General features: G+C 45.1%; 1 protein-coding gene across 4 annotated transcripts; it reads right to left on the reverse strand.

Moving 5' to 3' along the window:
- Positions 1–601: 601 nt before the first annotated feature.
- Positions 602–21121, reverse strand: rnf157 (ring finger protein 157). 4 transcript variants are annotated; one of them, XM_023820432.2, is made up of 20 exons: positions 20989–21121; positions 20386–20453; positions 18978–19096; positions 14639–14727; positions 13519–13665; positions 12440–12557; positions 11827–11893; positions 11602–11645; positions 11338–11385; positions 10554–10625; positions 10300–10459; positions 9943–10055; positions 9623–9858; positions 9119–9227; positions 7985–8093; positions 7671–7849; positions 7499–7564; positions 7353–7398; positions 5513–5632; positions 602–2884 (listed from the first exon to the last, which is right to left on the reverse strand). In XM_023820432.2, exons 3-20 carry the CDS (start codon positions 19068–19070, stop codon positions 2757–2759), a joined length of 1944 nt encoding a protein of 647 aa, XP_023676200.1. In that variant the 5' UTR covers positions 19071–19096; positions 20386–20453; positions 20989–21121; the 3' UTR covers positions 602–2756. The 4 variants fall into 4 exon arrangements, with proteins under 4 accessions (XP_023676200.1, XP_023676189.1, XP_023676169.1 ...); XM_023820421.2 differs by lacking the exon at positions 20989–21121 and having other exon boundaries at positions 7671–7750; positions 20386–20980; XM_023820401.2 differs by lacking the exon at positions 20989–21121 and having other exon boundaries at positions 20386–20980.
- Between the last annotated feature and the right edge of the window lie 108 nt (positions 21122–21229).

Below are 21229 nucleotides of genomic sequence, written 5' to 3' on the forward strand. Positions count from 1 at the left end.
CAAACATGTTAAAATCGCAGTCTTCAAAATACCACTTCTAGAGACGCATGTCTGAACAATGTGCATCATTTGCATTAACAAATAACAACGTGATAAATCAAAAGAAGCGTTTTTGCACAATCCGTGATATTTAAGATAGTCCCTATAATTATAAAATGATTTCAAAATTACAGAAAAGCAGAAATCACAATTAGGTAGCTAAAATAATAGTCATTTATGCATCGATGATCAATTTGGCAACGAATTTATACTAGGGGAAAAAAAAGAAAAACGGGCGTTTAAAAAGTTTATTTTGTATCGAAATTGAATAAAATCAACCAATTTCCTATTTCCCTAAAGATAACATGACAGAGACAATTATTCCACTTTAATTGTTCATATAGGATTGTGTTTAAAGACATAACTGGAGAAGGGTATGGCGAACTGCTGTGAATGAGTAGTTGGATTATAGTATAGTGTAACTATAAGACAGCCCTGGATAGGAGACATCCTACTCACTGGACTGGCCTGAACTACCATGCTCACCACACTGGTCACATGCACTACGGTTCTGGCCAAATGAGGAATACTGCACTTGGTATTAGTACTGCATTACCGTTCCTTTAAAGAGGTACACTGCTTTTTATTCATTGTACATATTACCATCCAGTATAATAAACATGTTCAACAGCTAAACACATAACGTCACAATGACAATAGTAACAATAAGTTATGCTAACAAAACATAAAAACTAAAAAGCAAATAATAACTTCACAAATATTTATGAAAATGGGCACAATTCATTCATGTATAATCAGCACAAACATGTAAGAGTGAACTACCTGCACCTTCAGAACAGTCAATGTCTGGTATTTTCTTTTGGATGACAGAGGGGAAAAAAGAAAGGTGCAATTTAACTAAGAGTAAGTATTTGTTGGGTGTCGGGGAGTAGCTTATCTGTGGTGTTGGATAGAAAGATATCCGCGAAGACTTGTCACCTTCATTGTAACAGTACAGGCAGTCCACAGAGCTCTTACGACGTCATATTACACAGCTGATTCATTGACATTTAAATGGCACAAGGAGACCTTGTGAAGGAACCTCACGTTATCCTACAAGTAACATTTTTGGAGCAATAAATACAAAACAGGCATTCTGTGCAATTCCCATACGTCAACGATGCTGATTCAGTGACTCTTTGGCTCCATGTCTACATATGTGAGAAGACAGACAGAGAGCACCATGCATGTTGTCCAAGAACTGTGGAAAGCAGGCACCTATTCCCCTCCAGTCATTTCTCATGTCAACCCTTCTCATTTTTCTGCCATGGGTAGGAAAAGAGGAATGGTCGACATCCATAGCAACACAGCGTGTTCACAATGGGCAGCTGAATTCTCACTGGAATTAACGTTACGATCTGGCATTGCTTTCAGTTTCCTTGGGTATGAGATGCACATCAAACCAGTGCTTAAAAAAAAAAAATAATAATAATAAAAAAAAAAAAACACACACAGAGCCACGTGCAGGATCTCTCGTGATCTTATGAGAGACATTCCAGTTAGCAAGTTCAGGAGAGCACCTCAGACTGCAAAAACCCACTTTGTTGCGAGGGGGGGGGGGTTCTGTACTCAAGTCGACAGCAACAGAGCTATAGAGGATGCAGAGCCTTCTTATTGCTTTAGTGTTTCTTTTGTGTACTGAACTTCTAAAAGCCAGCTAGGAGGCCATAGAGTCACATGAACAGAATGCTGAAAAGTCAATGGCGGAAATGAAACTGGGCAGTAAATTTTCTTTTACCCCTAGTTAGGACTTCGACACCTTGACGTGTCCCATTTTCATGAACAACCTTTCATTTTTCCAGGGTCTTCCAGCCTTTTATATTACATCTCATGTATCAAAAACATAAATAACTTATGTAGTAAATTCAGATGGCGTGGTCAGTTGTAGAGTTGGAGATGCATGCAATTCTCGGTGTAGGTTAGATCCTTGAGATCTATAATATGGACATTATTTAATTGCTTCACATACGCAACTGACAAGGAAAAACAATTTAACGGAAAAGTGTAATACATTAAGTGACTTAATTGAAATGCATTTCCTTGGGTCCCCCACATGTTCTGGGAACATTAAACTTTATCACACAAAGAATAGTCCTTCAAGCCATGATGTCACTGACCAAAAGTTAATAGACTATTGTCTCTCCCACTTTGGGGGCTGGGTAGGAGCAGCCATGCAAGGACTATCATGGAGATAATTCCATGTCTACCTAAGGAAATGACTGAAGACAAAAAGCATGACCATGACCACCATCCTCTTGTCCCTCTGTGGAGGACATCAATCTGTCAAGCCATCATATTTAACTCATTAGTTCCCAGGGCAAAGGCTGATGCATGTCGGTACCCTAAATCAGAGGCCCACAGGGTCGTGGTCTTGGTGGGGGGTCAGACTGGTTGAGGTCAATCCAGAGTAGAAAAGAAAAAAAAGGCAACTGTTCCAGGACTGTTAATGTGGAAAATGGACCAACAGCATTAAAAAAGCCAAGGGCATTGGGTGCTTCTATCATCAACCTCTGATCAAAGAACCTGCCTTTATTTTACACAAACACTTTAAATCTTACACCCTTTTAAAGTTAGCGAGAATACTGTACTTTTTTCCCCTTTGGAACATTTGGCCCAGGTTCCTACCTAAGTAGACACTGTCCATCAATGCTAAAAGGTTGGCCTGTGGGTTTGGGGAGGGGGAGGACTGGGGCTCAGAGGTTGAGAGTCGGGGCGAGTTATATAGCGAGGGGTCCATGACAGGGCGAGCTGTCGGACCCTTTCTCCTCCAGGTTAATGTTGCTCGTGGAGACATGCTGAGTCAGGGCTTGTCGTCCTTGTTGGCTGAATCCCAGGTACAGTAGGCCTGCGGAACATGGGAACCCAGCATGAACCGTGAAGGGAGCAGAGACAGAAAGTGACAGCCTTGTGGCTGATAGCTGCTGCTTTAAGCTTTGCACAGACTGGGCTTTGCACGCATAAATCTGTGGAGATGCTGCAGTACCTTACAGCAAAAGCACCAGTTTGACAGCAGCCTTTATCTCAAATCTTTAAACTCTTCGAGCAGTTCATGATGGAAGCCATTTCACATTGTGGCATTACTGCAATGCTGGCAGGAAAAGTAATATTTTTAACACACAGCAATAATACATCCCGTGGCTGGGAAGTAATAGGATTAACTCAGACTGCTCTCCAAGCAAATAAACCTTTAGCTTTTACATAGCTTATAAAGCAAAGATTATGGTGAAAGAATTTAACTAGTGTCAAAAAGACCTCCACAATAGTAAACCCCTAAGCTACCCCCAGCATTCCTTCCCATTTTGATCAATCATGGTGTGTTTTTCACACAATCAGTTACGGGGTTCAAGTTGTTCAAGTTCATAATTAAAGGTGCAAAAACTATGGACACATTTACAGAATGAGAATAGTGAGAAATCAATTAAATTTTCACATCTCATTACCTTAAAAAACAGGCTATTAATTATGTCTCAGCTGGCATCATACCAGGGGTACCCAATAAAAAAATGCAATGATATGGGCACATAGACACATATCCAAAGCAAATTCTCATATTGCTGTGTGGCTGTTTAAATATTACATAAACACAGATGGAAGAGGGGTATCACATCATGGGGGGAACAGAAGCTCTACTGGCAATGATACATGCAAAATAAACATTCCTAAAGATAAAAGCACCCATCTCATGCACAATTTCTAAGTCTTAACTTCATATTTTCAGGAAAAGTGTGAAATACAATGCAGAGCAGCCCCCGTGACTAAGCACATTTTCTAGTTTGCACATTTTCTTGAGCGCTACAGTGCCATACCTATTCCTCAACGTGAACAGGACACGAGTCCACGGCTGTCCGTCCCCCAGAAAGCAAACGGAGAGAGGGAGGTACACAGAGAGAGCAGAGGAGGACAGAGTGATGAGGTAGAGAGACAAAGGAGATAACACAGCACACTTAGATCACGCACAGGGACAGCCTATTGGTAATGACTGCAGAGTGAAGATTGGTGCAGATCATGGGGGGGGGGGGGGGGGCTGGAATAGAAGGGGCAGCATCTCTGCAGTTAGTTCACACATTTTCACCATGGTGTGCTTCACAGAGGTGAACGATCACCTGCCCTACAGGCCACAGCCAGCCAATCAGTTACTTCCCCACTACTATTAAAGGACGATTCTCAGAATTCATATTTCATCTATTTCCCATGGACGACAAAAAATAAACAAACAGGAAAACTAGGTACATTAAGGAATCTGTAAGGTTGATTGATAAAAATGACAAAAACTACAATAAACACATTAAAAAGCAAACATTAATGGAAATGTGTTAATTTTACACCTAAATTTTAATAAATGTATCAAGGGAAAATTTCAAAATATCATTTGCCGCCTTTTTTTGAATTTGTGTCCTTTAACATCAGATATGTTCCCCAATCACGCCTAACAACACTTAATTTGAATGAAGCATTTTCATTTTTATATAGGGGCTTCTCCAAGGCCCCTCCTCAGAAATTGGAATTATGATGAAATTAAAGTAAGTCACACGTACTTTTTCCACGTTAGTCAACCCGAGCTACTGCGGTCGGGTTGGCGTAAAACCGACTGCTTGCCTCCACTTCACATAAACATTTTATTCTGGGATCACCAGAGACCCGGCTAGAAAAAGTAACAGTTTTATAGGTGAGATTTTCAGGTGGTAAAACTCAGCCGCGCAGCCACTGTGAAGCAGAGCCATTAACGAGTGCGGAAGAAACGTCCTGACAAAGACGGGGCCGCGCGGAGAAAGGAGGCCGCGCATTCCATTCCAGCAGCAACTACAATGAGCCGCCAAGAGCCAGCTCTTTATTGGGAAGGTGAGGGGGGTGGGGGGGGCAGCTGAGAAATAGAGAAATAAAATGCTGAAGGTGGAGCAAAGCCACTTGGAGCTGGCAGACACTGAACATGAACTTGACTCTGGGATGGACCGAACACAGACACCCAGATACAGAAAGTCACACGGAGAACACAAACTTTCAGTAGAGAGGGGTGGGGGAGGGGCACGATACTACAGACTGATTCCTAACGGGGGCAGAAAGATAGCAATGAATAGAAAAATAGGATTTGGGAACACAATGGGTTTTATTTTGCAACAACGTTTATATTTGTAACTTCAAAAATTGATCCCCTTCCCTAATATACCACTTCCCCCCACAAAGGAGTGGATTGAGTACTGAAATTAATGTCAAATTTTCTATGTGGGCTTAGATGACATCAAATATGCAAAACCCCCAATGTTCCTCAGGCTATATCTAAGGTAGATACACACAGCCTCACAGGCACTGAAGGCAATCCAATCAGGAGGGAAGCATATCACATTACACAATGCTTAATTTTTGTAGGGACTAAGTGTTAAATTTATCCTCCCCATTCTACAGTGCAACTCGGCTCTCATCCATCCAGGTTCCCCTTCTTCTCAGGAAAGTCCATGTTCAAGAGGTCGCCACTCACCAGTGAATCGGCTTTCAGGACACTGCTCATTGTCCAGCCCTGTCAAGCAGGGGGTGTCAGACCGGCCCTGATTGTTATTGTCAAACTCTGGACAAGGCATCTCGCTTCTCCTTCGCCCACCTGCAAGCGAGGTCAGAGGTTAAACAAGAGCAGCCGGCCACAGCGGGATGGACGGGGAGGCAGGCAGCACAGAAGAGGCTGAGCGAACACGAGGACAGGTGGGAGGCCAAGACAGACGCACGACATGAGCGGCCACGCAAATGGTGAGGGCACGTGTGTTTGTGTGGCTGAACCAATATCCACATCTACAACTGAGAAAATCCATATCGATTTTCCAGGTAATCGCCATTCTCTCTCCATATGTATAACCTACCGCCCCAAAGGATTAAAAGTCGTCTTTCAAGATACAGTTGGATCCATATAAACAGGTGCATTCAGAAAGGTCACGGGCCTGAATCCCGATCTCGGCGTTTCAAGCAAATGCAATTGTGTGCGTGAGCAAAGCAAAAGGCTGCTGCATGAGCACTACAGCACGGTAAGAGTGTGATTAATGGGGGCGGCAGGGACAAACACTCAATAAGCCTCTTAAAACACCTCAAGCCAATCCCTGAGGCCAGTGTGAGGGGCCTGAAGCAAACCAGGGACGAGCAAGACCGACGCTGCCTCGTGTACCACAGCTGAGCTATGAGGTACTCTGACACGAAAAAGGTGTGCACAGCAAAGTACTCCAGGTAGTACTCTGGTTAGTACTCCAGGTAGTACTCTGGTTAGTACTCTGGTTAGTACTCTGGTTAGTACTCTGGTTAGTTCTCCGGTTAGTACTCCGGTTAACCTGGCCTATGCCGGAGGGTGAGAATAAAGACATACTGCTATGCACACTGAAGTAAACAAATAATTATTTCATCCATTTTAAATTGTTTTTTTGCTGTGAACAGTCTGACACTGCCGGGCATTAGTCCTTGTCACGTCCTCATGATGGTTTGAGGACTATAAGCTTATGTTCAAACGCTGTGGAAAATGCATCCATTTTTGGGAAGGCAGCGCCACCTAGTGAAAGAATAATTAACATGACAGGCCAAAACAGGATTCCAAGGCCATTAATGATGATGTAACCGATTTCACATAATTACGTTATAGGGCATTTTTAATCGGATCATGTGGAACAGTACTCGGTTTCAACAAAGCGTTTTCATTTTCAGTTCAGGGCTTCTCCGAAGGTCTGTAACTGAAGCTATGTTGAAATTCAAGTAAGAGCAAATTCAGAGTCTTTCCCATTTTGAGGAACATAAGCTGTCCTTGGTATAAATCAAACTACTGTGGAGAGCTCACTGAGTTCACACAAACATGTTATTTTGGAATTATCACGGGCAAGACCAGAATAAGTAACAGCATCACACCTGTCATTGCTCTTTTATTTGGTTAAATGACTTGTTTAAATACTTTCCACAGTTTACAAAAACTACATTCTGAAGCCACATGGTAAAAACTTCATGATTGGGAAGGTACTTTTTATTTATTGCATTTTATCTGCAATAAATTGTAATGTCAAAAATAGGGTTTTTCCTGATATAATGACATTTTCTCAACTCCATAATTTGGTGAATGTGTCTCAAAAATTAAACCTCAAATGGTTACATTAAACCTGAAATGGTTACATTAAACCTCGCCCGCTGCCTGGGAATCGATTTAAAAGAAGACAGCAACAGGACATTTGGATGGCCATGGCATGGCCTCGATAATCAGCAGGAAAAAAGAAAAACAAAAGACGAGGCACTGCAAGAGGAATAGTCAGTCTAGCAGGAAGTAAAACAACCAATCACTGATGAAGGTTTATAGTTACCCGGATCCTGGGTGGGTGAGCAGTCTTCTTCTGTGACATCATTACCCTGAGAGAAGCAAATGTCCAATCAGATCAGTCGGTTCTACACAGAAAGCATAAATCCCGATAGCAATAATGGCTGTGAAAAGAATAGGGCTCAGATTTACCTCAGAGTCCTGCTCTTCTGCAAGAGCGGCGGCAAAATTTTGCTCCTTCACATCAAGGGGTGTTTCCTGCATCAGAGCTCACAATGAACTGAACTGTCACAGGAAGTGACGATACGGATGACATGCTGTCCAGAGCTCACAGGCACACAGATGCGTGGCTCCGCCCTCTCACCTCGCCCTCCTGCTGAGATGGCCCCCTGCTCTCACTGGAGTTCTCCAGGGCCTCCGCCTCAGCCCCGGGCAAATAGGAGCCTGATATGGAGGACATGGTGTCGGTGCTGAGCTGGGAGTGCTGGCTCTGTGAGGACGCCATCGACATCACGGACTGGGCCAGACTGCTGCTAACAGGATCTGGGCCCAGAAGAGACAAGCAGCCAAATGGGGCAGGTGGGGTCCACGTGCAGTCTGTGCACCACCACCCCCCACCCCCCAAATATGACCCAGTACCAGTACATTACAGGACTACAGCATGACGCCCAATCATACCTTCAGGGGAGGTGATGGTGGAGGACAGGGGCGTGCCAGTGCAGGACGACCGGTCAATAGCTCCAGAGGACGACAGGGTGAAGTTCTCGCTGTCTGGTGTTACGCCACACTGCACACAACACGGCAAATGCAACAAACCTTCGGTACAGCTGGCTACTAATTTAATTTTGAAGACAAATATAATATAAATACCAGTCATCCATCCATCATCCAACTGCTTATCCTGCTCAGAGTCACTGGGGGTCCTGGAGTCTATCCCAGGCAGCACAGGGCACAGACCTGGGGGGTGGGGGGTTACCCTGAACGGGATGCCATCCCAGAATACACACCCACTATGTGCCCCTAAAAGCCCGGCATTTGATTGAATGTTTTCCTTAGCATTACAGGGATGGCATGGTGGCTCGATAAATATCACTGTTCCTTCTCACCTTCAGGGTTGGGTTTGAATCCCGCCTCTGCTCAGTGTGTGTGGGATTCTTCCCGGATTTCTTACCCTAGTCCAAACACATGCCGTCAGGCTAACCGGAGTTTCTAAACCGCTCATCAAGGCGGCCAGTGCTTAGGCGGCCAGAGGCAGACTGGCATCACTTCAGGTCTCATTATTATCCAATGACATGTTTTGAATCATGAGTGACAGTAGGGGGAGCACTCCAGGGCCAATCAGCTTTCAGCTGGGGCCAGTGCCCCGCCCCTGTATAAACCCTGTGCTGCATGCCACTGGCTCCACGCCACCCTATGATCATGACTAACATAAGCAGTTAGAAGACGACTTTACCACAACACTCCAAAGCAAAAGAGAAAATCTCCTCCATTCAAATTTTGCAAGCTTTTTAGAAGCCGAATTTTCTAAATAAAAACTATACTAAATATTGCATGTGAACAGAAAAGCTTGGCTCAGCAGTCAGCACTTTCACACATAAAGACTTAAAGTTTTACGTTTACTGAATGGACATGTAAAAAAAAAAAACACGGAATCCTGGTTGATTGACAGTGAACAGGCATCTGCAGAACACCTGCAGAACACCTGCAGAACACCTGCAGAACACCTGCAGGGGTAAATCCCAAACAGATGTAATGCTGCGAATGCTACAGCGCGCTCCTGAAGTGGGTCACTGACTCCCGCCATGTCGCTACCTCTTGCTGACCGACCGCCATCTTCCTCCGACACGCCTGCACCTCCGACTCGCTACATGACTTCTCGTCGTCCTCTTCTGGCAGCACAGAGGAATTCTGGGAGAGGGACCTGCCAGGTTCACGGGATACATCAGCACTGGGACCAGCAGGACACGGCTTTGCCAAAATCAGCCTTTATTTGGAGATTTAAGCTAGTTGAAACATTTTCTAAAGTTGTCCTACCCTACTTGCAGGGGCGATTCTAAAATTTAAGATGAAGGGCATAAGGTCAACTAAAATTCATACAGAAGGACCAATCTCATTATTAGCCAATGACATGTTTTGAATCATGAGTGACTGTAGAGGGAGCACTCCGGGGGCCAATCAGCTTTCAGCTGGGGCCAGGACCCCGCCCCTGTATATAACCCTGCCCACTCACTAAAACTCATTTTCCAAGCAGGTATGTTTTTTTCAGATGAATATAAAGTAGGAAACAGAATCAGACAGTGAAGAAGAAAAACTCACTTAGAGCCGCTCTTCTTGAGCTTAAGACCCGGAGTGGGGTCCAGGTATCGCTCAAGGGGGGAGAGGGACCGCGCAGTGGGGGGGTGAGTCTCAGTGCCGTAGGACAGCAAGGTCCCAGAGACGTGGCCCGGGGTCAGATTCGGCAGGGGGGGAGCCGATGTGGAGGGGCTCAGCGGGCCGTTCAGGGCCTCCAGCAGGGATACGGCCTCGTACCCAGGGGGTATGCGCTCCGAGGCCTGGGGACGAGGCACAGTGTCAGACACGGACGTCCTGGGAGCTAGAAGGCACGGTGGTAATGGCACCGCAGAGATGCTGCATACCGAATGCTCCTCCGAGTCAGAGGTCTGGGACGTGATGACAGGATTGAATCCTGTGGGCGACAGCGGACTCAGCTTCTTCCGCATGGCTCGGATCTGCAGCAGAGCTCGGAATGCTGGGACAAAAAAAGGGGGACTGACAATAAGGCCAGGAATGCAAGGGAATCACCATTTTCCAACCGTGGTCATGGCGCTGATTCTTTAGAGCGCTTTGCGCTTCCCGCTTTGGCCGCAAGCCCTGCAACGCCAAGGCGAGGCACGGTGCAGAGCGCAGCCCCGCGGGTGGCGCAGCAGAAGATGCAAAGCGGGCATTTTGCAGGAAGGCGACTGGCAGGAGAGGCCTCTGGCACGGGTCCTTACGCAGTCGACAGATGGGGCAGCAGTTGGCCTGGTAGCGCAGCGTGTCTGCGCAGGCGTTGCAAAGGCACAGGTGTCTGCACGGCAGGATGAGGGTGTCACGCACGTCCGAGAGACACACCACACACTCTGCGCTGTTGTCGCTGATCTCGTCGTCCGCTGCCTGGGAATTGATTTGGAAAAAAGGCAACGGGATATTTGGATGACCGTGACATGGCTTTGACAGTCAGCAGGGGAAAAAAAACAATAGACTTTACCTTGTTTTCATGGCTGTTGTACTTGTTCTCGATGCCATAAATCTCCTGTAGGAGGTAACTGACTCCATCAACCTGGAGATTTCAAAGACGACAGGATAAGGGCCACATAAGTGCATGGTATTTCATTGTGTAGTTATAGTGCTGTTAGAAATAACCAAAAATTTAGCTAAATAAATCCTGTGTCAGGCATGGAAGCTCCAACTTGCACACGCGAATTTCAATATAACTAAATAGGCAGTGGTCCAGGAGGATTCATACATACAGTGCATGAAAAATAAGATTTTATCACTAAAATAAATGAAATTTATTGGCTGCACAAACCATTTATTTAATATCTTTATGCTCCAGAATGACAGCAATCACATGATTAGCCTGGAAAAAGAATTCAAAACAACCCTTTCAAAGGTCATTCTGCTGGATTTAAAAGTAATTGTAAACCATTATAAATTGCTCTCTTCTATTTGGTATATTTCAGATTAGTGGGGATAAATAAAATCCGCCGCGTCGGCATTCCACACAAATTGAATATAAAGCCTCCTCCCAATTTCCTTCGAATGATGTGAAATATTTAGCGCAGCGCACTGGCTGGAGCGGGCTGGCTGAGGTCCTGTTACATTTGCCCCGCTGTCCGTGTCCGCTTCTCGTGTTCAACTTATGTTACTGAAAGGAGACGACAAGCACGGCCGGCATTGAAAGAAGCCGTCGCCGCTGCCTGCATCTCACCGGCCTGACAGCTGCCTACCCAGAATGCACCAGAACAATGACACAAGACTGTGGGACTCACCACTTGTTTCTGCTTCAGGGGTTTCACACAATAGCTGCCATCCATGTGCTGTGGAGAGAATAACTCGCTTTAAAAACAAGTATTAAGGAAAGTTACACTGTTGCCATATTTCTGCTTTTAATCAGCACTAAGGTGTGTTTTTTTTTTTTTTGCTTCACTGAACGTTACACCTCTAAGTCTTACTCAATTTTTTTTAAGCGCTCTCTTTAAACAATTCCTTCATACATGATGCAGTGAACAGCTCCACCACGGCCCACTTCTTACCCTCTCGAAGGAGGCCAGCAGCACATGGGAGTGGCCTAAATGCTCTAAAGAACACAACAAAACAAAGAAAGGGAGCATTAAATGCTGAAGAAGGGCTTCAGCCCCTGCAGGCCACCACTGCTCAGCAGCTGGCTTGCAGAGACGCCGTAACGGCTGTCTCATGGCTGCCTTCTGAAAACGAGAACGATGAGCTTCTCTCTGGGATTAATAACATGTCAAACTCACCTTCGCCTTCATCTACCACGGCCTGCACCACCATGGGGTAGACGTCTCTGTCCATGTCAAAGACAAGCTACAAAACAACAGATTTGGGGCGTCAAACTTACACTGTCAGAATAAAGAGTGCCAATTTGTACCTTAACTTGTTACATGGGGCTGTACCCTTAAGGGTCTGCCAGTTGTACCCTTAGCTGTAGGTAAATGTACCTTTTAAGATACAGAAATGGACTACGAGGAACATTTTTGTACCATTGGGGTACATTAATGTTGTTTGTATCTTGGGGATGTTCCTCAGAGTCCATTTCTGTACCTTAAGTTAGACTAAAAGGTACATTTACCAACAGGTAGGATACAGCTGGCAGACCCTACACTGGGGTACAGCCCCTGTGACAAGCAAAGGCACAAATTGGTGCTCTCTTTTTATGACAGTGCAGCATTTCCTTTTCAGACAGCTATACATGCGTGTAACAGTCCACGCCCCTAAATGTTTCACTTTCTTAAAAAGCGGCAATGAGTAAATGGGCAACCCTTTATCGCTTTTTAGTCAGCACATAGTTCCTGCCTCAATTTCTAGCAGATTCTGCAGCATGAATGATGCACATCCCACAATTCCCTGTACCTCTTCGTCGCTCCACTCTGAGAGGTTGACAGAATGGGAGGGCAGACAGAAATGCTGGCAAACGCCCCTCTTAAAGTGCACCGTCTCAGATTGCAGTGAGCTGTCCTGGGGCAGGTACCTGCATTCAAACAAAACATACACGGATGAACATAATGACAGAAGTCTTCAGTACTACATTAATTTCACACACACCACCTGTTAATTTACATTTATTTCCCGCACAATACTCCATTTGCACTATGTGTCCTGTCTTTGCACTTTGTCTTGCACTATATGTCTGTATCTGTGCACTGTATGTACGTCACTGCTGTGAGTGACAGAATTTCCGCCTGAGATCGATAAAGGACAGCCCAGTAAAAGCCCAGAACGTACAGTCAGGTGTGCTGACGTGTATTGTGAGTGCGTGCCCAGAGATGGACGGACATCATATCCAGGGTCTTCCCTGCCCTACGCCTCATGCTTCCTGGGACAGGCTCCAGTTACATTCGGTTCACGGTGACCCTGAACCGTATTTATGGATAATGGAAGGATATGATAGACTCGGTGTATATTATAGATTACAAGATACACCGGATGGTCAGTGCCCAAACATCAGCAATGAAAACAAACACCGTCCCACATTTCCAGAAATCTATTTATTATAGCTTTAGCTGTTCAGATGTGTTACAATACAACATCATTGCTTACAAATACTGCTTTTGTTTTAAATTGATACCAATTTTAGCCTATAAAATGGGGGGAAACTAACACCCCTAGACAAAGCAACCGACAATCGCTTAATGAAGAATTAACATGACGTGAGGGATGGATAAGCAGGCATGAAGGGACACTTCAGAAGGTCTGAGGATGAGCCCATCTCTCAGTAGCACAATCAGCATAAATAATCAGCACTGGAACTGAATGATACTTAAGGGAAAGACATAAGGATCACAGTGTTTTTCATGGTTCTTTGTATAAAATATGTCTGGCTATAAAACAGAGACAATGGGGGATCTCAGGGGCAGATACAGAGGCTTAGTTATGGTCCTTTTAGGGGCAATAACAAATGAAGAAGTCTAGCTTCTGGTGCCCGTACTCACATGGGAACACCGTTGTGGAACTCCTCGATGGCCTGGTAGAAGATGGTGATGGCGACCTGAGCGTCAGCGTCGAAGGTAAACTCCACGTTGTAGCTGGCGGGACTCTTTCCCTCCTCATCCCGGAGCAGCTTCATGTCCTCGCTGCACCTGCAATTCCGACGATGAACGTCAAATGCCACGCCGTTCAGTACATTACAGCAGTGTTTCCCAATCCGGTTCTTGGGGACCCCGAGGAATTTCACATTTTTGCTCCCTCCCATCCCCCAATGGGGAGCTGCGAAGGAGCCAAAATGTGCACTGTCTGGTAGGGAGCAAAAACATGGACCGTCTCAGGGTCCCCAAGGACTGCGTTGGGAAACACTGCCTTAGAGCATGGATGCACAATGAGAAGCACAATGAAACTTAGAACAACACATTCATTTGTTATATACTGGTTTCATGTGAAATACTTCCTAAACGACGATTTCCGTATCCTACATATTCTACCCTTAATTTTAGTCCTCTTCCACTGTCAGATGGCCTCCTGTGCCATCTGACATCGGCTGCCTGACACTTTCAGCCAACCTGGAAGCGGATGACATCTGACGGGGACCCAGGTGATTCACACCCGTCAAGTCACACCACGCTTTACAAGGTGAGAAACATTTGGAGCAGGAGAGCTCACCACACACTGGAACAGCAGCAAGCAAGTCTGCGAGCGTCTGACAGGTAAATGGAAGCGCTGTGTATAGCAGACAGCCCAAAAAAAACACACTGGGCTATTTTAAACCCTCCTTCTTCAGGAGGATGAAAATCCAATTCTGTTCTGCTTCTAGAGAATGTCTGTCAGAGGCAAGTGCATTGTCCTACTGTAAAAACCAGCCTGTGTAACCCTAATTAATTTTTTTAATACTTCACATTCTTGATTTTTAAATTAACTTAATCTAGTTTATCTTTGCTCCCTAAATATTCATCGCTGGGTAATCACACACATTAAGTTTCATTGTAACTTGTTACAGTGACAATAAAAGCATTCTAGTTCTAATGATTTGCTCGCTATGCTCCTAGATATCGTACATTGCATAGAGGTGCATCTACCCTCTACTGTATCCCTGAGCGAGGAGCAGCCAGCGGCACCCACCTGACTAATCTCAGTGTGTCTTTGCGGATGTTGATGAGGCTGCGGAGAGTCTTCACGGGCTCATGGGGGGGTGGGGCAGCGTACGGGAACTGAGAGCAAAAAGCAGGAAAAAAACAGCAAATAACACTTCGTCATCCAGCTTCCGTCAGAACAGATTAAGGTAATAAAGGCCGGAGGCGGAGGGAGGAACCAACAACGCGCTGATTAAAAGGACACACAAAATGCACATGTTATTGTGTTTGTTTACTCTTCCATTGAAAGAGAACCCGTGAGTAAAGAGGGAATTAATCTCCGGCATGAAATCCAGAGGCAGGAAGTGGTGAAATCAGACCCAGGGCTAAGAGCCGCAGGGAGGGAAGGTGCGGGGTGACCTCAGTGGGGTGACACTCCTGAGGCTTAAAAGCCCAGACACCAGCAGAACTCTAGCCGTGTGAAGAACTCCGTTTGTCACCGTGCCATGGGCCACAGTGTGGCTCAGGCAGTCCTCTGCCACTCCTGTGGCCTGTGTCAGGCTCTCCTTTGTTTAAGGGGAGAGAAGAATGAGCTTTGCAAAAAAAATAAAAACACACCTCGGGAAGGACGGCTTAAATCGCCTAGGAGAGGGAAGCGTTTGACAGGCTAATCCGCCCGTCAGAGAGCGAAGGCAAAGCACCCTGGGAGCGCTAAACTGTTCTAATTTGCCGTAGCAGCAGGCCATGTCCCAGGGTGGTCAGGTGATTAGCATGTTGCTCCGACACTGAGAGGTGCGTAACCGAGGAGACGCAGTCATCCTGCCGCTGTCCCCGCTAACGGGCTAACAGCCCTGCAAAAAGAACACCCACAACTATTCAGATTTATGCAACTCAACCAAACTCAACCAAAACAACAGGAATATCTTACTAAACCCTCTGTAATTAAAATAAACTGCTTCCGCTGCCACTCTGTTCTCAGCTGTCTGTGTTACTGATTAACTCAAGGGTTCAAATTTATAATTTCAAAAAAAAAAAGAAAAAAAAAGCCATACATGACCAGCTCAGGGTACAGGGGCAGCTAGAAGAACCAAGTTCCATTTTTAATGGCCCTGTTTACATATCGCCTTCTTCCTTCCCTTCTCCGCAGTAACGTTTTTCATGGATTTAATTAAAGGACCTAAAGAAATGAGAGGAAATATATAATATAATGTTTGTGCCCTCCATCCTGGGGATGTGGGTACATGGGTATCAGGAAAAGGAGATGTTCAGGCCCATGGTCTAACGAGTGGCGAGTCGTGTATCGACAAGGGAGAGAAACAAACAAGCCTCTGGAGGCCTCAGTGGCAGAAAAGCAGTCAGTCTCTTTCTGACTACAGATCAAAGCGCAGTGAACACCTGCCCTTTTCTGCCGCAGGCTACCCCCCCCTGCCCCCCCCGCCCCCCATACAGAAGCTTAACATGCGAGCTGCGTACAGTCCCACGTAAGCCGAAGCCTAAATCTGAGCCACTAACAAACTGCCTGCTTTAACTGAGAGGAAGCCGATGGGGGAGGTGAAAGCATCCAGGTCTTTCCGTGGCATTTTGTATCCGAGCTAATTGAGCTGCTATGGAAATTAGCAGATAAATGAAGGCCCAGACACACAAGACCTGACATGTAGACCCTTCCCGCTGCTGATGCCGTGCCACTGCTGTACCTAAGAGAGGCATCTGACTCTCCAAATGCTGATGGGGTGGGGTCGGGGGAGTATTCTAGTTTAAACACCAACTCTACGCACAACTGTCTGAATCGTCACTGCCTACCCTCACCTCCACGCAAGAGACTCGGAAAAAACGTGGGATTCCAGGATCCACTGAGCCAAAAGATGACCCGCTGTGCGCAAAGCACATCCAGGCTCTCATTTTGTTTCTTTAAATAGACGACAGCCTTCCCAAAGCATGCAATTTTCTCAGGGTGACAACACCGGGCGAGCCTGGGCACGGGACCGCCATGCCATCGCAGGGCCCGAGACGTCCTTCATGCTCCAGTGCTCCAGTAGCAGGAAAACGGGCTTTCCTAGCAGGTGCCAAAAAAGTTCCTTCAGCTAGTAAATAGCACACATTTCATGGGAGGAATCACAAAAGTAGGTCGATCGCATATTATTTGTTGAATAGGGAGTAGGGAACGGAGATAATTTAATGTAGATTTGGAATGAATACAAAGCACATTAAAAGCTCAAAAGGGGAAAAATTAATTTCACGCGCATTTGCAATGAGCTCTGCTCCCAAACTGAGGTCACTTCTGTTCACCCTCACCTCCCAGTTACTCACTGTTGCAAAAACCTGAATAATTTCAGACCTGGTGTTATGAATGTCACAAAACACAAAGAAAATATGCATGCAGTATAGGAGAGCTAGGCAGCCATGGCATGAGAACTTCAAAAACAAACAAAAAAAATCACTATGAATTGTATTGGGGCAGAATGAGCTGCTGGCAAACAGATCTGTTTGTTTCATTGTGTTAAAAGCCCAGTGCCGACGTCCCACAACAAATCTGAGAATCCCGCATGTCTATATAGCTGGCAGAATTAGAATACAGAGGATGAGATAGCATGGGAGGAGGAAAGTGCCTTTAAAAGCATTGCAACTTTACTGGATGCCAAGGCACCCATTCAGACAGATGCGTCAGCCTCCCATCTAATGGCCTCCTTGATAAAAAAATAATGGGACATTGTTGGGAAAGGATTTTAAATCCTAAACATTTACTAACATCCTTTCTCTAGATTCTATTACACAATAATTCTCCTATATTTCTAAGAGTAATTTATTGTAAAGTCTCTATCAGTCACATGAAAAGGACTTGTGTTCAAAATTATTCTACTGACTGCAACCCTAGGCTGTAGATCAACTCCGGTCCTGGAGAGCTACCGTCCAGTAGGTTTTCTATCCTACCCGGCTTCTGATGAGCCACACCTGTTCTCAGTTAAACACTAGGAACAGGTGTGGCTCATCAGAAGCCAAGTGGGACAGAAAACCTACTGGATAGTAGCTCTCCAGGACCAGACTTGGAGACCCCTGCTGTAGAGACATCCCAATGTTTGGATTTGTATTGTACTATGATCCAGGGCTTGGCAACATCCAGGATATACAAAGAATACAAATATGATCTGCAGGTTTCCCAATATCATACTCACGTCAGTTTCCAATAAGACGTCTCTGTTCACAATTTAACAAATATATCAATTTGAATAGTCTAAGAAAATTACTTTTTTAAAATGGATGGTGACGCAGTGGCTCAGTGGGTGGCACTGCAGGGGCTCGACTCCTGCTTTCCTCCCATGTGCGTAGAGCTGCCATGTTCTCACTATGTAGCATGTGCTTCCACCAGATACATCCCTTGCACCTGTGGGCTTCCTCACTCAGTCCAAAGACGTGCAGTTTGAATAACATCCATCCGTCCGATTTCTATACTTGCTTTCCCTATGCATGATTGTGGGGGTCCGGAACCAACCCCGAACCTTATGGGCTTTGCAAGATGGGGTGCCAACCAGTTTGAATAACAAACTGCCCACTGCCAATGGTTTTGTGTATGGATGTGAGCTCTACAAACGACTGGCATTCTATCCAGGGTGCACCCCTGTTGTGTCTCCTGTGTTACATGGGATAGGCTCCAGGCCCCTCCTATGACCCTCACCAGGATAAGTGGGTGGGTGGGTGGATGGATGGATGGATGTTTAAAACTGAAACATACAATCAGTTGCCGATATACTTCCAGTAAATAAAGAGCTGCTTTTTTCCCTCTAGTACATTTGTATTTGTCATATTCTATGTTCCAATTACTCATTTTGTCATCTGTAATATAGTCAATGGAGTGTGAAGCTTTACAAATCTTTATTAATTTCTTAATCCCTTTACTGAAAAACATCAATATGTCTTTCAGCCAGGCAGCATAATTTCACAGGGCTGTTGCTTTCAGTAACTGAACATTTGTCCTGTGCTGAGACACACACACTGCAGATGCAAACAGCAATGACGCCTATATTGCAACATCCCACGTCTGAGAAAGGCCATTTGTCAACAAGCAGTTGATTGTTACTCTGTAGATGCTCACGTTTACCAAATAACACCCCTGCACTTAATGCACCAGTATGGGAAACACACGAAGAAGGGCTGACTTCTGGAAGAGCAGCACGGGACTGACATCTCATCGATAACATGCGCATGACACTGCTGAAAAAGCCATTAAACTCCACGGCTGACAAATCGATGAATCCTATCACAAAAAGAAAAAAAAATTACACAATCAATCAACTGGAGTATCCTGTCCGTTCGTAACCCCCGCATGGCCTGAGACGACTTGACCCTGATGGAATCAGACAGAATGGCCGACAGGTGAAGGAGCACCTACACACCGCTACTGGTCTGTTGCCAAGGAAATTCAGGTCTGTGTTTTCCCCGAAGAGGTACCCTTCTGGGTGAGTGGAGTCAAACTTTTCTCCTCCCATGATGAAATGGCTGGCAAAGTAACTACCTGTAAAGGAGAGAGAGAGTGGTAAGGACAGTGATCGAGCAAAGAGCATGTAAGGTCATGGTTAAGGACATGTAATTGTATGCTTGGGGTGTATATTTGGGGTACTGTTTCCGGCAGCGTATATTTTTAGTAGCTTTTACGTGCTGCTACATTTCACTCCACCCATGACTTTTCGGCCTCCGTGAATCACCCCTCTTTTGTTACAAGCAAAGCTGTGTGCACTTATAAACTGCATCGAATGTGTTAGTACAAAATAAATAAATGCATAAATAAGACCCTGTTTGTGATCTGTGTATGCAATTGGTCCTGGGTTTACTTTCAGTAGTATTACAATACATTCTGGCACTGCTGCTAGTTCCCCACAGCCTGATAATTGACATCTTATCTGACATAAATGACATAACAACTGACCTAAACGAGCACTACCAGCTATACAAGCCTGTGTCGTAATGAAACTCGTTACTGATCAGTTATGTCACCTAGCATGGCTGCAGTTTTTTTACCCTCCAGACTACCATTCAGCTGTGCACACCTAGCAGGTACCTTTATGTAATCCATAATAGATGGGCCTCTCTGCCATAAGCTTTCCCTTCTGCACAGCTGAATAATTCAGTGCTGAACTCAGGAGGTCAGGCTATCCTGTGCCAGTGGCGCGCTTCACCTGTGCTCAAATGAGCTTAATCTTTAGGGTGAACACATGGAGAACATCTACTTGTTAAGATATAAACCTGCAGAACACAGTAATTAATATTTATATTGTACGAAACATGGTAGATGATTCAGTCACTAAAGCATACTGTCATAATCAATGTTCAATATCATGCATATTCTTTAATATTTTTATTTTGTTTTTTAATTTTGCTGCATCCTCCACACTTACACAAATATTTTATGCGTTACTTATCAATAAGGGGACACCATCCGGGTTTAATTGCTTTTGGTAGACACTGAGATCCTGATCCTACTCTTGATAGGTGGAGACCCTTGAGGGGCTCCCTATCATACCCTGTACAACCAAAACGAATTATTTTACACATGCGATTCATGGTAAGATAACGATTACTATTTTTCAAGCAATATATCCTAAAAATCAATTAACAGCATTCGACTACACAACTGTCACGGTTTCCTTAAAATATCCGTAATGTAACGTAAATGTTATATATGCGTTTACGTACACATGCATGCAGTGACACGAAGCGTAGCGCGAACAAGCAGTAACGTTACGTATATAAAGCAGGTACAGTGCGCTCATATTACGATTCATGCGAGTGCTTGGTCGCACTTACCGGATTTCGGTGGGTATCGGTAGACCGAATTAGAGGGGATGTCGACCTCCTCCACTCCCGCATTTTGTCTACTTGTCAAAGATCCCATTTCCAGATGAATTTGGAAAAATATATCATAAAATCAAGCAAGCATCACCACACCAAGTTCACCATGAGAACCCGTATTTCTTTCCTTCCTTTAATACCACATGCGCCGTAATTTAACTGGTAAAATATTTTGTATTATTACACATTTTGTTTTGCCCTATATTGGTGTTTCTATTAAACCTTATTAAATTTATGGTATCGTAAGCTAACACCTAAACGGCCCTTGCTTACTGTTTTACATAAGGATGTAACACCACCGACAAGCGGCTAAGATATAAACCTGCAGCGGTTTTTACCGCAGGGCTCGAACTGCGTCTTTTTTTTTTCTCTTTAAGCTCTTTATTATCCTTCCTGCACTTGACTGCTCCGCTTTCTGACTCCTTCAGACAAAAGGGGGAAAAAAGCGCACGGCTGCGGGAGAGCTACGGCATCTTGTGAGACCTACTTCCATTAGGTTTGGGTTTCTCGGTACCCTATCACAAGCCCCGGCTGTCACAGAACGCCTCTAATGGCTACCTCTGACGTCAGGTCTCGGTCCAGACTACGGGGTTTTGCGCAGTACGATCCAGCTCCCGCTTTGCTAATATGACCTTCCCATCACTGGCATCGCTCACTGCAGTGCGGGACTTTAACCATGGCCGACAGAGCGCGGTCTGGGCACGGAATCTTCACCCAATGCTTATCATTTATTTTCACTTTTAATATAACAATAAGGTATAGTATTACATAACGGTAACGTTTGGCCACACTGGATTAA

Source organism: Paramormyrops kingsleyae, chromosome 5, assembly GCF_048594095.1.
Source record: "Paramormyrops kingsleyae isolate MSU_618 chromosome 5, PKINGS_0.4, whole genome shotgun sequence".
In the NCBI taxonomy this organism is placed as follows: domain Eukaryota; kingdom Metazoa; phylum Chordata; class Actinopteri; order Osteoglossiformes; family Mormyridae; genus Paramormyrops; species Paramormyrops kingsleyae.